The sequence below is a fragment of the Leptidea sinapis genome, chromosome 35 (genome assembly GCF_905404315.1).
Source record: "Leptidea sinapis chromosome 35, ilLepSina1.1, whole genome shotgun sequence".
Taxonomy (NCBI): domain Eukaryota; kingdom Metazoa; phylum Arthropoda; class Insecta; order Lepidoptera; family Pieridae; genus Leptidea; species Leptidea sinapis.
The window spans coordinates 10,361,606-10,376,292 of record NC_066299.1 but is presented as its reverse complement, the minus strand read 5'-3'; the positions used below and the strand labels follow the sequence as shown (position 1 = coordinate 10,376,292).

Here is a 14,687-nt window from a genome sequence, read left to right as displayed (position 1 = left end):
ATACGAGTGCAATTGGGTGGTAGTTATTAAGTTGTATTTTATCGTCTTTTTTATGTAGTAGTGGCTTGACCACCGATAATTTTAGAGCGTCTGGGAATTCAGCAGTTTCAAACGACAAATTGATTAAGTATGTTATAACTGGTACTAGTTCATCTTTGCATGTTTTAATAATTTTTGTGAGAATTTCATCATAGCTGCTGCTTTAGTATTCCGCAACAATTGTACTATTTTTAATGTTTCGTTTTCCGTTTTTAATGTTTTGTTTTTACTGTTTGCTACATAATGGCTATTACTAAATTTTTTTGATGTGGCAATACAATATTTAAGTGTTCTTGCATATTTCAAATAATTATTCTTATTGCTATCGTCTTTTTTTCTACATGTTCTATATCTTAATTTTTTTTTTGTTTTACAGCATATTCGAATTCCTTTAGTTATCCATTTGGGCTTTCCATTGGATTTTTAATTTTAATCTCGGAAAACAAAGTCTATATAATAGAGTAACTAAGGAATGAAATTTGCTAAATACATTATTGAAATTTTTTCTTCATAGACTTCATTGAACGACAAGCTTTTTAGGTAATTTTTAAATATCTCAATATTATAATTACTATAATTACGTTTGTACATAAACAAAGATATTTTATTTTTAATGTTAACACTTTCGAAACTTAGAATTTGTGCTGTGTTATGGTCAGAAATATCGTAATTATGTAAAGAACCCATAGCCCCAGCAATATTACTCATTATATGATCGATGCATGTGCTATTTCTCGTTGGTAGATTAATGTGTAATCTAAAGTTAAAGTTTTGCACGATTTGCTGTAACTGTTGAGAGATTTTATTACAATTCAATGTATTAATATTAAAATCACCTGATATAATAATTTTTCTATTCTTTTTACAGTATTTCTGAAGCACGGTTCTTAGTTTTTCAGAAAATATACTTACACCAGAATCAGGTGTCCTGTAGATACAAATGATAAACACAAAAATTTTTGTCCACTAAGTCTATCCCACAACATTCAAATGCTTTCGGTTCACACAAAGTATGTAGGTATTCTAAATTTTTTGATCCTATCCCTTGTGATGTTAATATACAAACACCACCCCTTCTTTTTATTGTACTGTAATTTGATGCTAACAGATACCCATTTAGTTTTATATTACTTTCATGTCCTTTTGGAATGAATGTTTCCGTGAAGCATAGTATGTCAATTTTATCTGTATTTTACAGATCTTCAACCATAATTTCTACTAAGTCTTTCTTTGCTAGAAAGCCAGCAACATTTTGGTGAAGAACTTTACAAATGCATGTTGAATTATTAATTTTTGGCACGAACAAACTGTTTTTCCTCATTTTTACTGTCATCAACTTTAATTCGTTTAAAATAAAAAGGAATTGTTCCCTTCTTTGGTGCATCCTGAGATGAAGTTAAATTTTGATCATTTTTTGCAGTTACGTCATGAGTCACTTTTTTAAAATAATATAGTATCGTTCCTTTTAATGTGGAACGATTTATGGGTCTTTGTATTTTGAAATTCAATGATGATATTTTAATTGGATCACAGTCAGTTTCACCTATTCTTAATATTAATTTGTCGTTATAGGAAAAATCATACAACTCACAAGATTTGAGGATGTCCCCTGTCGTTGCATCGGGCTTGATGAACGCTTCAATTGTATATTTTTCATACGGATTGGTTCTTCTCGATGCTGAGCTCGAGCGCTGAGGATAAATTTTTACATTGTTGACTTCCTATGATGTAAATTTTTCTTCCTGATTTTCTTTGAATATTGGTACTCTTTGAATATTGGTCATCAAGGATGCAATGCTAGGAGCACGGATTTTTTACTAAATTGATACATACAACAATTAGATACTAGTATAATATGGTATTTCCATAATAAAATTTATTATAATTATTTTTGTGTTAGATATAATTACCGGCTATAATTTTTTTTACGTATGAATGCAGCATAAAATAATAATGTTTTATTAACTACTACCTAGAGACCGGTGCGTATCGCTTCGCCTAAACAAATGAATGCATGCATAAATATGTGTATATTTACAAAATATCATATCAAAATTTAAAATATTTTCGGTACTTATTTTTGCTACGACATAAGGTAACCGGTTGCGCGCGGTGTCAACAAGTACCTGCTTAGTTAACATTTCCACAATAATAAACATAATTATCACGCACAGCTTACAATGTAATTATTAGCAGATTACAATAGAATATTAGTTGAAGTGTCTAAAAATACAACATAAATAAAATCTGTTGTGTATAAAGTGAAAGAAAGTGGGTACTAACAAAATACTAGTCAGCTGACGGAATCCACAACAATAGTGACAAGTAGTGACAACATCAGCAATAATTTATCGCTTGCCATCAATTGAATGTAAAATTTCAATCTAAACTAAACATCGTGAATGGCCTAATCATTAACAGTGTGTTACACTGAGTCCATAGGTCACTAGTTCTAATCTCAGTAAACTCATATTCTTTTTTTTTGTTGTGTCTTTCTTTAATTATTATAATATTTTTTTATATAATTTATTATAATAAAATTTTTTATAATTTAAATTTATAAATTGAAATAAATTTAAAAATATTAAGTATCTTCAATTCAGGCTAGGTGTGCATTGAACTTTTAAAATCTCACCTAATAAATCTATCTATAATAAACCTATCTAATATATAACAAAACCGCGCTCATCCCCCTACCACGTTGCGACAACATAAAATGGACGGCGACAATATACACAACCAGGTACGGACATCAGGAAATGTCACCCTCCGAAAGAACAATTTGCAACGCAACCGGCCGGACGAAATGCAATCACTGGTTTCAGAAATCTGCTTATTGAGAGAAGGTATGGCAAAGCTTCAAACTGAATTCACAAGCCACTTCGAGACTTTATCAGAAAAACTTCAGAACTACAATACACGTATTCTTAAGCTAGAAGAGCAAGAAAAGGAGAATTCTGTACTTAAAATAGAAGTTTCTGAGCTCAAACGCCAGCTAAACCAACAGGCCCAGCTATCTCTTAACTCAGAGCTAGAAATAATAGGTCTCCCTGAAACTCCCAACGAAAACCCATTTCACATGGTTCTAACTACAGCCACAAAGATTGGGATGAAGCTAGAAGAAGCTGATGTGAACTTTGCATCCCGAGCAGGCCCACGCCATTCCAGTGGTAAAAATGACAGTCGACCTCGTCCCTTGGCGAAGCGCGAAGAGTTTTTCAAAAATGCGAAAATGCGGCGCTCGGCCCTAACCACCAAGGACATAGTACCAGCTGGACCCGAAATGAAACTGTTTGTAAATGAGCGCCTGACCAGTACTAGCCGGCGGTTATTTCGTGATGCCCGGGCTTGGATTAAGGAGAATGGATTTAAATACTGCTGGACTCAAAGAGGAAATATATATATCAGAAAGCACGAGGGTCGAGACGGAAGCCCGGCCCATCAGATTCGTTCTCTTGAGGATCTCCAGAACTTCTCAGACAAACGTAACGAATAACTTTAGTAAAACATATATGTATTTTGTTTTTTTATCTTTAGAAATTTTGTATTTAACTTCGTTCAAAATATTTCTTTTGAATTTTAACACTCTCACTCAACTTAACTCAACACACACCCAAACAGTCACACATACTACAATATTTGAAAGAAAAAATCTTAAACAAACACTTACCTTTAAAACAAACCCCAATGAACGTGCACGTCCTCTTCCTTGTATGGGCGCTTTTACAACGTGGTATTTATTACTTAGAAAACAAATTTATTTTATAATTATCCATTTTCTATGGCTGCTTTAGATCTTATGACTGAAATTGATAATTCTTTTGACTATAAATGCCACATTATTTCTAGCCCGGAAGTATGTTATCCCATTATAACAAAATATACACTTAAAATTCTTCAAGTAAATATCAGGAGCATGCAGCGGAACTTTGATAATTTCTTATTGACTTTAGCTAGAATCGATATACCGTTTGACGTTATTATTCTCAGCGAATGTTGGATTAATGATTACACCACAATTAAGCAAATAAATGGTTATATAGCACACAGCACAAAAAAGTACATCAACAAATCAGGTGGGGTCATCGCTTACGTAAATAACAAATGGTCTGCGGAAGTTTCCGAACCTGATATAGCCGAAGCAAACTGTTTGAAGTTCTAGGTATTTACCGTTCTCCGTCGTTCCCTAACACTGACAACTTTATTCAGTCCTTGGACCAGCTGCTCAAGTCAGTTAACCGACACTCTTGTCTCATACTGTCAGGTGACGTGAATATTAACATTATAGAAGAAGTAACTACTGAGCAAACATCAAGTTACTTGGAAGTACTTGCTTCACATGGGCTACTGTCGTCTATCAACAAACCTACACACAGTAAAACCTGCATCGATCACATATTCGTCCCATGTAACCTTCAAGCCGAATCGATTGTGTGTACCACCGATCTTACTGATCATGCTCTAATCATGGTTGGTATCAAAACAGAACAGCAGAAAATCACAACTCAGGTGAGATCAAAACTGAAAGTAAACTACGATGATCTTTATAAAGAGCTAGAACTGCTTGACTGGTCTTCAGTTATTCAAGCAAACTCTGTTGACGATGCGGTGTCTATTTTCACGACTGCTGTATCAGCTGTGATAGCTAAAAACAGCAAAACTATTAAGGTAAGTCGTTCAAAATTTTGCATCCACCCCTGGATGACTCCTGGCCTCATTAGGTGCTCCAAACAAAGAGATAAACTCCACCAAATATCAAAAAATTTCCTCATGATGAAACTAAAAAACTAATCTATTCAAGATATCGTAACTTCTACATTAAACTCTTAAGAAATATTAAAGCTGAACACGAAAAAAAGGAACTAGTTGCTCACAAAAAAGATCCAAGAAAGCTCTGGCAAACAATCAATAAAATAACACATCGCAATTGCACAGCTCCTCCGGCGCAAGATTTAAAATACATAAGAAACAATGAGACAGAGGCCTTAAACATTTGTAATGAGTATTTTACTTCAGCTGGTCAAAACCTTGCAAATACAATACTTGGTCAAGAAAATGAAACCGAAGAATCGCTTGCAGCCAAGGTCAAAATTAACTCATCAGCACTAAGCTCAATATTTATAGCGCCTACAGATAAACATGAAGTTCTCGGTCTCATTCAGAAATTAGACCCTTATAGCTCCCCAGGTCTTGATTACCTGAATAATAAAGTCCTAAAGTCAATTGGCCCTGCAATTGCTGAACCGCTAGCGGCGATTTTTAATCAAAGCATCGAAAGTGGTACATTCCCTAAGGCATGGAAAGTTGCGGCAGTTGTACCGGTCCATAAAGGTCAATCAAAGATGGAACCCAGTAATTACAGGCCGATATCACTATTAGGGTCTGTCTCAAAACTATTGGAGCGCATTGTGAACAAAAGAGTAGTCGCTTACCTTGAATCTAACTCCCTTATAGCGAATCGGCAGTTTGGATTTAGAAGGGGCAAGTCAACAGAAGATGCAGTGACTCTTCTCACAAAAGTTGTTGCCGCCCATTTAGACGAAGGAAGGGCCTGTGTAGGAGTTTTCCTAGATTTATCGAAAGCCTTTGATACAGTTTCAATTCCCATCCTATTGCGAAAACTCGAAGCATACGGGTTCTGAGGAATTATACTGGATTGGTTTACCAGCTATTTGACGGATAGAAGCCAATGTGTTAAAGTTGGTGATAAACTTAGTGACCTGAGACCAATATCCTTCGGGGTACCACAGGGCAGCATTTTAGGTCCTACTCTGTTTTTATTATATATTAATGACATAATGTTTATCCCATTACAAAATACTGAGATCCTGTGTTACGCTGATGACACAGCTATTGTTTTTCACGGACTCTCTTGGAATACCGTTTACGAATTTGTCGAGCAAGGTATGTCACTGGTATCATACTGGCTGAAACAAAATATTCTAACTTTAAATTCTTCTAAAACTAGATTTTAATGCTTTTATAAGACTTCTGCTTCATCACCAAGCCAACATCAATATCTTAAAATTCACAGTACAAACTGTACAAGACTTCCAGCTCAAAAGTGCACTTGTGACCACATTAAAAGAGTTAACGCAATGAGATATCTTGGAATAGTCGTAGACGAAACATTAAGTTTCAGAGATCACGTTGCTGCTGTCTCAACTCGTTTACGAAAATTGGTATACACCATTAAATTGCTTCGAGAGTCCGCTGAGCTTTCATTATTAAAAAGCATCTATTTAGCCCTCGGACAATCAATCATAAATTACTGCATTCTAGCCTGGGGAGGTACAAATTCCACCAACCTCATAAAATTGGAAAGAGCGCAAAGAGCTGTGTTAAAAGTCGCTTTGAGGAAACCGATTAGATACCCAACGAATGATTTATACAGCGACGCTCAGGTACTCAGTGTTCGAAAGCTGTACCTGATAAGAGTGGCGATGCATGTCCACAAAACAGCTCTGAACTCAAAAGAATACAACACATTGCTTAAAAACCGAGTTTACAAATTGCCTGTTACTAATGTCAAAACTGCATTTGCATGTCGCTTTCCAACCTTTTTGTACCCCCGGATTTATAATAAACTGGTCCAGCTATGTAAATTTAAAGAACACTCCATCTTCAAGGCTAAAGAGCTTCTATCAAAATATTTAATACAACTATCCTATATGGAAACTGAAAATCTTCTTAAGGTACAATCCTAAAAAATACACACAATACATATACACAATACACACACTTTCATACACACAACACATATACACACAATTAATACTTGTATAGTTATTACTGTTACTTTATTTCTTTATATGATTAGTAAAATTTTAGTAATCAGCTTGTTGTCACTAGCCGCTTGTATATCTTTATTTTCTGTTAATTCTACTATTTCCCCCACGAGACAGGCAACGCCTAGTGTGGGGGTCAGTATAAAATGTTAATTTGTATATGAAAAGTGCGAAATAAATGATTCTGTATTTTGTATTTGTACTTACGAAATTTGTAGAAGTTTTATCATTACAAAAATTATTTTATTTTCCCATAATGTCACATTAGAAAACTGTCATCTTGCGCCTCGAAAATGTATCTCTTGGAATTATAAGAATTTAAAAAAAATCAAGGTCACGAATCGAATTAACTATCCTATCTCTCAAGTTGCATCAAACTGCACACAGAGTACAAAATTTGATCAAATTCGGTTCAGAAGTTTTGGAGTTCATCGCGGACACACAAAATGACTCGACATTTTTATATATAAAGATAACAAACAGGTCGACCAGGCACCAAAAACAGCACTCCTTCATGAGTTGACTCATGGATCAGCTGGATCTCCTGTCGTACATTAGTACGACAGGAGATCCAGCTGCATTCTCCTTCCCTCAATAATTTGAGGGAAGGAGAATGGAGTAATTAATTTGTTCAAATGCCTACAAGTTAGTCGGACTATCTAAAAATAATTAATATCAATACAAAAATAAAATGACAAACCAATAAAAATTCTGAATTTCAAAAAGATCGTACGATAACGACTGAACCAGAAGCCCGAGTTTCGTAGAACGAAACCAAATTATGGAGACACTTACTGCTGCAGAAATGTTTTAACTTCGTATAGCATTGCTAAAGAATCCTGCTCCAAAAGGGGTCCAGCGAACTGGAATTTATGATCCGTGAATATCGCGAAGGCATTTCTTGATGTCCGTATACCGTTTTTATTGTTATGTAAATGCGAGTTTCCCGTTAGTTTGGATTTCAAAGGGACGATTAGTACGTCTGCTTTCGAAGGTTATGTACAATATGATTTTCCCCGTCTGATGGTGCTTTTGAGGGTGCATTTTTGAGATATGGAAATGACTTGGAGTTTGCTGGTATTGAGTTATGGTTAGTCGGGTGATTGGTTTTCGCAAGGAGGGTGAAAATTGATTTTATATCGGTTTTCTAGTGGAATTTAGATTTCACCCTTTTATTATATTAAACAAATTGTTTCTGGTGGCGCTGTGGAAAAATTAATTCCTGTTTGATATCTTAAAGAAATATATTCATCTAAAATGCGATAAAATTTGGATTATATTAGACTTATAGCTTAAGTAACCTTGTTTTCCTTGTGTTGATGTATTGTATTAAAATATAGGTTGCGAAAATGTGTTCCCTCTACTACAAAAGTCGGTAGTAATGCATTTATATTATCTTATTTTAGTCTGTATATTATTTAGTATTTAAGCATTTCATTGCGTATATTTTTGAAAGTTATAGCATTCAACAGACTATCGTTTTTTCTCATCAATTAATGCTATTTTAATTACGAAATATATGTTAGTAAGCAATAAGTAATCAACCTAATACAACAAAACTACTACTAGTATCAACAAAAACTACGTTTAAAAAACCAAGTTCAAAAACTAAAAAGGAAATAATAACTTAATAAAGATTTAATTTGATACACCTCTTATGCAAACCTAAATTATTAATAAAGTACTATTATTTGTATGTGCCACCTATTGATAGATTTTAAGTCGGTGCCAAGCGAAACAAAATAAAACTTATTATTATAAACAGCTTGCTTACTGTGATTATCAACGTCTGCTCACTTAGGTTGTTTTGTTATAGACGAAGCTATCCCGCTCAAAGTTACGCGTGGCGAGTGTAGGTGCTTCTATTACTTGCCACCGACTTCAAACCTATCAATAGGTGGCACATACAAATAATAGTATTTTATTAATATTAAAGGTATTAATGAGGTGTATTTAATTCAATATTAAATATGTTATTTACTTACTTTTTTAGTTTTTGATGTTGGTTTTTTTAACGTAGTTTTTCTGTTTTATACTTTTTAGTGTTTGTAAATAGGTCGTTCTATAAACCGCAGAAGGTTTTTTCTCAATCAGGTAAACTAAAATATATCGTTGCTTTATTTTGTCATATATTAAATAGTCATTCTGTTTAGTACCTAGCTAGAGTAGGCCAACGAAAGGTAACGCTCGCCTTAAACAATATAAATCCCAATAAACGGGAATGGAAAATGAATCGACTCCGATAAAATGCTGTTCAAAAGTCTATTTAACGTTCTTGTAAGATAATGAAATATCTGAAGCATTATATTTAGCTATGAATGACAGGTAGCCTAAGAACAAGAATTATCGGGACACGGGTTAATAATAACAATATAATCAACCTAAATGAAAACTCCTAAAAAAACTGTACACAAAATAAATTTACATCGTGCACGTAAATAATAACATCATCCTCGCTAAAATGAATGTCCATAAAATAAAAACTACTCGGCCAAACTATGTGAATTTTTTATGGGACTAAATGGCAACTATTCCGCATCAAACTAAATAAGAATCATGTAAATCGGATCATAAATCTCAGCGTAATCGGTGTACATAAAAAAATACCAATTGAATTCAGAACCTACTCCTTTTGAAATCAGTTATATATCAATACAAACGTTTTTTTTATTGGAAAGGAGGACAAACGAGCGTACGGGTCACCTGGTGCTAAGTGATCACCGCCGCACACATTCTCTTGCAACACCAGAGGAATCACAGGAGCGTTTCCGGCCTTAGGAAGGCGTACTCGCTTTTTTTGAAGGTACCCATGTCGTATCGTCCCGGAAACACCGCACAAGGAATTACATTCCACAGCTTTCTAGTACGTGGAAGAAAGCTTGAAAACCGTACTGTGGAGGACCGCACACATCCAGATGGTGGGGATGCTATCCTAGCTTGTGGTGTGTTGTACAAATGTAGAATTCGGCGGCAGGAATCAGGTGGAACAGCTCTTCGGAACACTCCCCGTGATAAATGCAGTAAATAATAAGTGTCTATGTTTCCGTTGACATCATCGCAATGACTATGTATAAAACGTCATTGTAACTTGTAAGAGAATATAAACAAGCTGTCAAAATACATATTTGTTCAAAACAACATAAAATGCATCCATTAAATTCATTTAGGTAAACAGCGACGTCACGTCAATGTGAAAACTATTAAAATAAATGATGGAATTTTATTGAATTTCCTTTCCAATACAGTGTACGGGCTTTATTGATGATGCTGTTGTAACACGCTACAGTTAAACTTTAAATTTATATGACATTTATGCGATATTGAAAAATTTATCGCCCAAATTAAATATATTCATCAGCGTACTTTTATCTTTAATCATTACCTGTTTTACTCACTTCGTGTTTTAACTTACAAAACCAGGTTCCGACAATCTTAATCAGGTTATCAATCCTAATTTAAATAAGTATTAAAAAAAATACGTGCGTAATCTTTTCTTTATTTAAAACTAGCTGACCTGAAAGAGTCTGCATGTAAATACTACGTAATAAGAGGCGTGGCTGCCTAAGTAAAAATTGAAAATTAGTTTAGTACAGTGACGTAGTCAGTCTGATAACGGAACGGCAAAAGTGTGCTGAAAGACAAAGTAAGCACACTTTTCTCCTTAGTCGTGTTTCAACTGTGTGTCAATCAATAAGCCTAAGTGTGCTATAAAAAGGGCTTAAATTATACATTAACGACTCAAAAAAACATGGTGTGACTTATCATCGGCAAGGTTATTTTATTTATTTAAAATTGATATGCAAAATTATTGACAAGTCCCTAGACAAGACCCGCTTGTCAGAATGGGACAGATAAAAGGACACAGTCAAAAATGCAAACAATAGACTCGCTCTTTTTAACCGACTTCAAAAAAGGAGGATGCTCTCAATTTGTCGATATGTTTTTTGTTATGTTTATTACCTCAGAACTTTCAACTGGGTGAACTGATTTTGATAATTCTTTTTTGGCAACCACGAGAAAGCCTTAAAAATCTTAAAATTGCTACAAGTATGTGCGCAACAAATTTACGAATAACTAAATATCGTGCCAACAGATTTCGATAATTCTTTTTTTTTGGAAAGGATATACTTCAAAGGTAGTTTGGTGATGGTTTTGTTAGGTTTTGCTAATGGGATCCATGATAAAGAAACGGAACTCTTCAATTCTTAGGATCAACGATACTAGGCCGAATCTTATTTATGCTTTCCGGATATTTGAGTCACCTACCGTAACGTCGTTATGTCCAAGTAATTGTCGTAGTAAAATATGATGATCAATGCAACTCCTTGGGAGTCTTGTCTTGGGACTCCCAGGGATGGGAGTTGGTGTCAGCCAAGGTAGGTTTGTAAAAACATACATAGTTATTACCAGTGGGAGGCTCCTTTGCACAGGAAGCCGGCTAGATTATGGGTACCACAACGGCGCCTATTTCTGCCGTGAAGCAGTAATGTGTAAGCATTACTGTGTTTCGGTCCGAAGGGCGCCGTAGCTAGTGAAATTACTGGGCAAATGAGGCTTAACATCTTATGTCTCAAGGTGACGAGCGCAATTGTAGTGCCGCTCAGAATTTTTGGGTTTTTTGAGAATTCTGAGCGGCACTGCGTTGTAATGGGCATGGCGTATCAATTACCATCAGCTGAACGTCCTGCTCGTCTCGTCACTTATTATCATAAAAAAAAAAGTTATAGGTGAAATCTGCTTGAGCCACACACGCAACGTGAGGAGGCGAGAGCGGGGCCGCGGCGGGAGGACACCGATTCAAAAATAACAATTATCGTTTCTAGAATTAGATTTATTAATTAGATTTTATAAAAATACGCAATTATTTTTATACTTTTTAGAGCATATTATATCTATTGTTTTGGAATAGTGTTTTTGAAGTCGGTCGTTTGTTTTTTTTTTTATTTATTTTCAGATTTTAAGTGAATTTGAACTACACTAACTAATAATTGGCGCCAGTTGGTAGCAAGTGTGAGATGTGAAAAAATTTAGAAACAAAATATGCACATTTATGTTTCACCACTAGAGTGTTTAATTTTTTTGTATTTAACCACATTTAAAATTTGACAAAACCTGACATACAAATATAGGTTGATGTCCGCTTACTACATATACCGCAAAAACACCCTGGAAACGATGTCTAAGTCTAAAAGACAAATATTATTTAATTCAAGGAACCTAATATTTAATTAACCGGCTTACTAATTATTTTATGTGAATAAATATATTTTAATTGAGTATTAGATTCTCTCATTAAAGGTTGCCTTAACTTATTAAATCCAAATCTCTTTAGAACGTAAAGAAGTAACAAATATAAACAAAAACCAATAAATAAACATACAAATTTTCTCCTTTTTAATATGAAAGTGATTTTTGATTAAAACCGTAAAAAATCCTCCGACTGAACAGATCTTGATCGGAAAATAGGAACAGACTGAAGATCGTAAAACTTATAGCACATATACAACAGAGGATTGTTTCGTCTGAGTTTAAAAAAATAACTAACTACTAATCCACTGATGTCACTATCCAAATCGGGTTCTAAATTCAAAATACGCAGCTGAAACTGGAATAGTGTTTACATTGCTGCCTATTGACCATTAATATTTTTAGCAACTGAAGTAAACGCAGATATGTATAGAAATATCAGTCGAAGGTTATTAAGGTGTCATTTGTGGCATGTGCCATATTTCGGCTTTGATTTTGTATGAGGTGCATTGTCTATATGTATAGAACGTCATTGGTTTAGTATGAAACGTGCAGTCATTTGAAATAATTTTGAAATAACAGTAATTACAGTATCGTGATTGGCCACGACGTTTAATCCGGCTACGTTTGAAAGAGAACAGTTGCATAAAACGTAGTGGAACTAGGAAATTTCAGCTATGTCTATTTTTTACAAAATTTTAGCCGACAGCACGTTTCATACAATCGAGTGAATCACTTTTTGAACGGGGTAGGGTCGTATCACATCAAGCAATAATATGGTGTAAAAGAGTAAAATATCTAACTTTTTTTAAATGATAAGGAATAATATCGTATTTGTGTTTTTATATTACCGCTTTTACATTACCACTTTATGACTGTCAATTTTTTAAAGTATTAAGATGGATAAAATTTGTCTATTTTTTAAACCGAGTTCAAAAAAGGAGGAGGTTCTTAATTCGGAGGTATGTAGTTTTTTTATGTTTGTTACCTCAAAACATTGTTAAAGTATTTATATGTTATCCTTAAGAGATAGATATTATTCCATCCCAGACTTTTTTGTAGACCTATATAAGATAAACAATTCCACTGCATTGTTTTAATAAATCTTAATGGACTTGACAGTGTTTTCGTTGAATGCACTCAGACGTGTTATTTTTTTCCGGCACCTTCAACAAATATCGTTAATTTATACGAAAATATAAACAAAAACAGATGTGATATCACTTATTGAAAGCCAAAAACTATTATTCCACAAAGTATGCCTCAGACCGGAAAAGAACGGGCGGAACAAACTTAGCGGGCTTTTTTTTGATAAAAATATGGATATAATATAATATCGCACAATTTTTAAAATTATTTAATAGCCTGAGGGCGGTTGCTCCTCCTTCCTAACCCGTAGTATCATTAAGAAAGTCATTTATGTTACCTTTACCACACAAAAGTTATTTAACAATCCTTTTGATGTCTGTTGCTATTGTTAACATTATGGTTATGACAGTTTCAACAAAGTCACTTATATGCCTATGTACATACATAACATTATCAAAAATTTATTCAGATGCAACATTCAAGATGTTTATTTCTTTAAATTTTTCTCTCAATGATTCTTTAGGACCTAGGTTATAAATAGCGCCAATATTCAACTTCTTTATTATTATAACACGGGTCGTCATGCTAAGATGGCATTGCTTGCGGCAGCGTGGTGTACCGGGTAGTCTCCTTCCTTCAAATATGTGCGAAGTAAACGATAGCTGGTCCATGCGTCAACTCGATGATGTGTGCTGCTTGTGGTGCCAAGTCAACCTGTTGTAGTTAATAAATCATTGTATTTGTTGGATACAAGAATTAATTATGACAGTAATCACGACCATTGTGTTCACGAAGCAACCTTACATTAGTTTATTTGACTTTGATTTTAAAATTTTAATAGAACCATGTGTTTGGGTCTGACTGTAAAAATACAGCATTAATATGCTTTTTTTGAGGATGACGGATGACGGACCTGTGTGGATAACGATGGCTGGTTCGTGTGTCATGCTTGTGAATGGGCGTAGCTTGTGGTGCCTGGTGGGTTCTGTTCGAGGATTTTTAAGCTTTTATTTCCAATTTGTTAACAATATACCATTTTAAGTTAATAGTTTAAATATATAATTACTTTCATTATACCGTAACTTATTTACAGTCAATGCAAATATATACAGCACGCGTAAATCATTTGAGTTTTTTTAAGGTTAATTACTACTTTTTCTTTTTAATTGTGTAAGAAAATCAAAATATTTGAGTAATTTTGGTACATCACTCTACATACATTGTATAAAGTATAATGTAGAATAATAAAACTGTAAATATAGAATTAAAAGTGCGGCACTGAGCTTTTTGCCTCTTCTTCTCATGAAAGCTCAACTTTTCCGAAGTGGTGGTAAAATGTATGACATTCATACGTGTCTTTTTCACTTTCTTTCACAGATCAGAGGTCATTTTGTCATATTATCAGTAATTTCTCACATTTCATTCAATAACTCCACCAAAAATCCTCTTAAAACTCATACTAGCATCGAACTCCAATTTCCAACATAGCCGAACAACCATAAAGTCCAATTACAGAACGTATTG

General features: G+C 34.2%; 1 protein-coding gene across 1 annotated transcript; it reads left to right on the top strand.

The window, feature by feature from the left end:
• The first annotated feature begins 2,755 nt into the window (after nucleotides 1-2,755).
• Nucleotides 2,756-3,535, top strand: LOC126975419 (uncharacterized). Its single transcript, XM_050823308.1, has one exon. The coding sequence runs from the start codon at nucleotides 2,756-2,758 to the stop codon at nucleotides 3,533-3,535; it is 780 nt and encodes a 259-aa protein (XP_050679265.1).
• The last annotated feature ends 11,152 nt before the right edge of the window (nucleotides 3,536-14,687 follow it).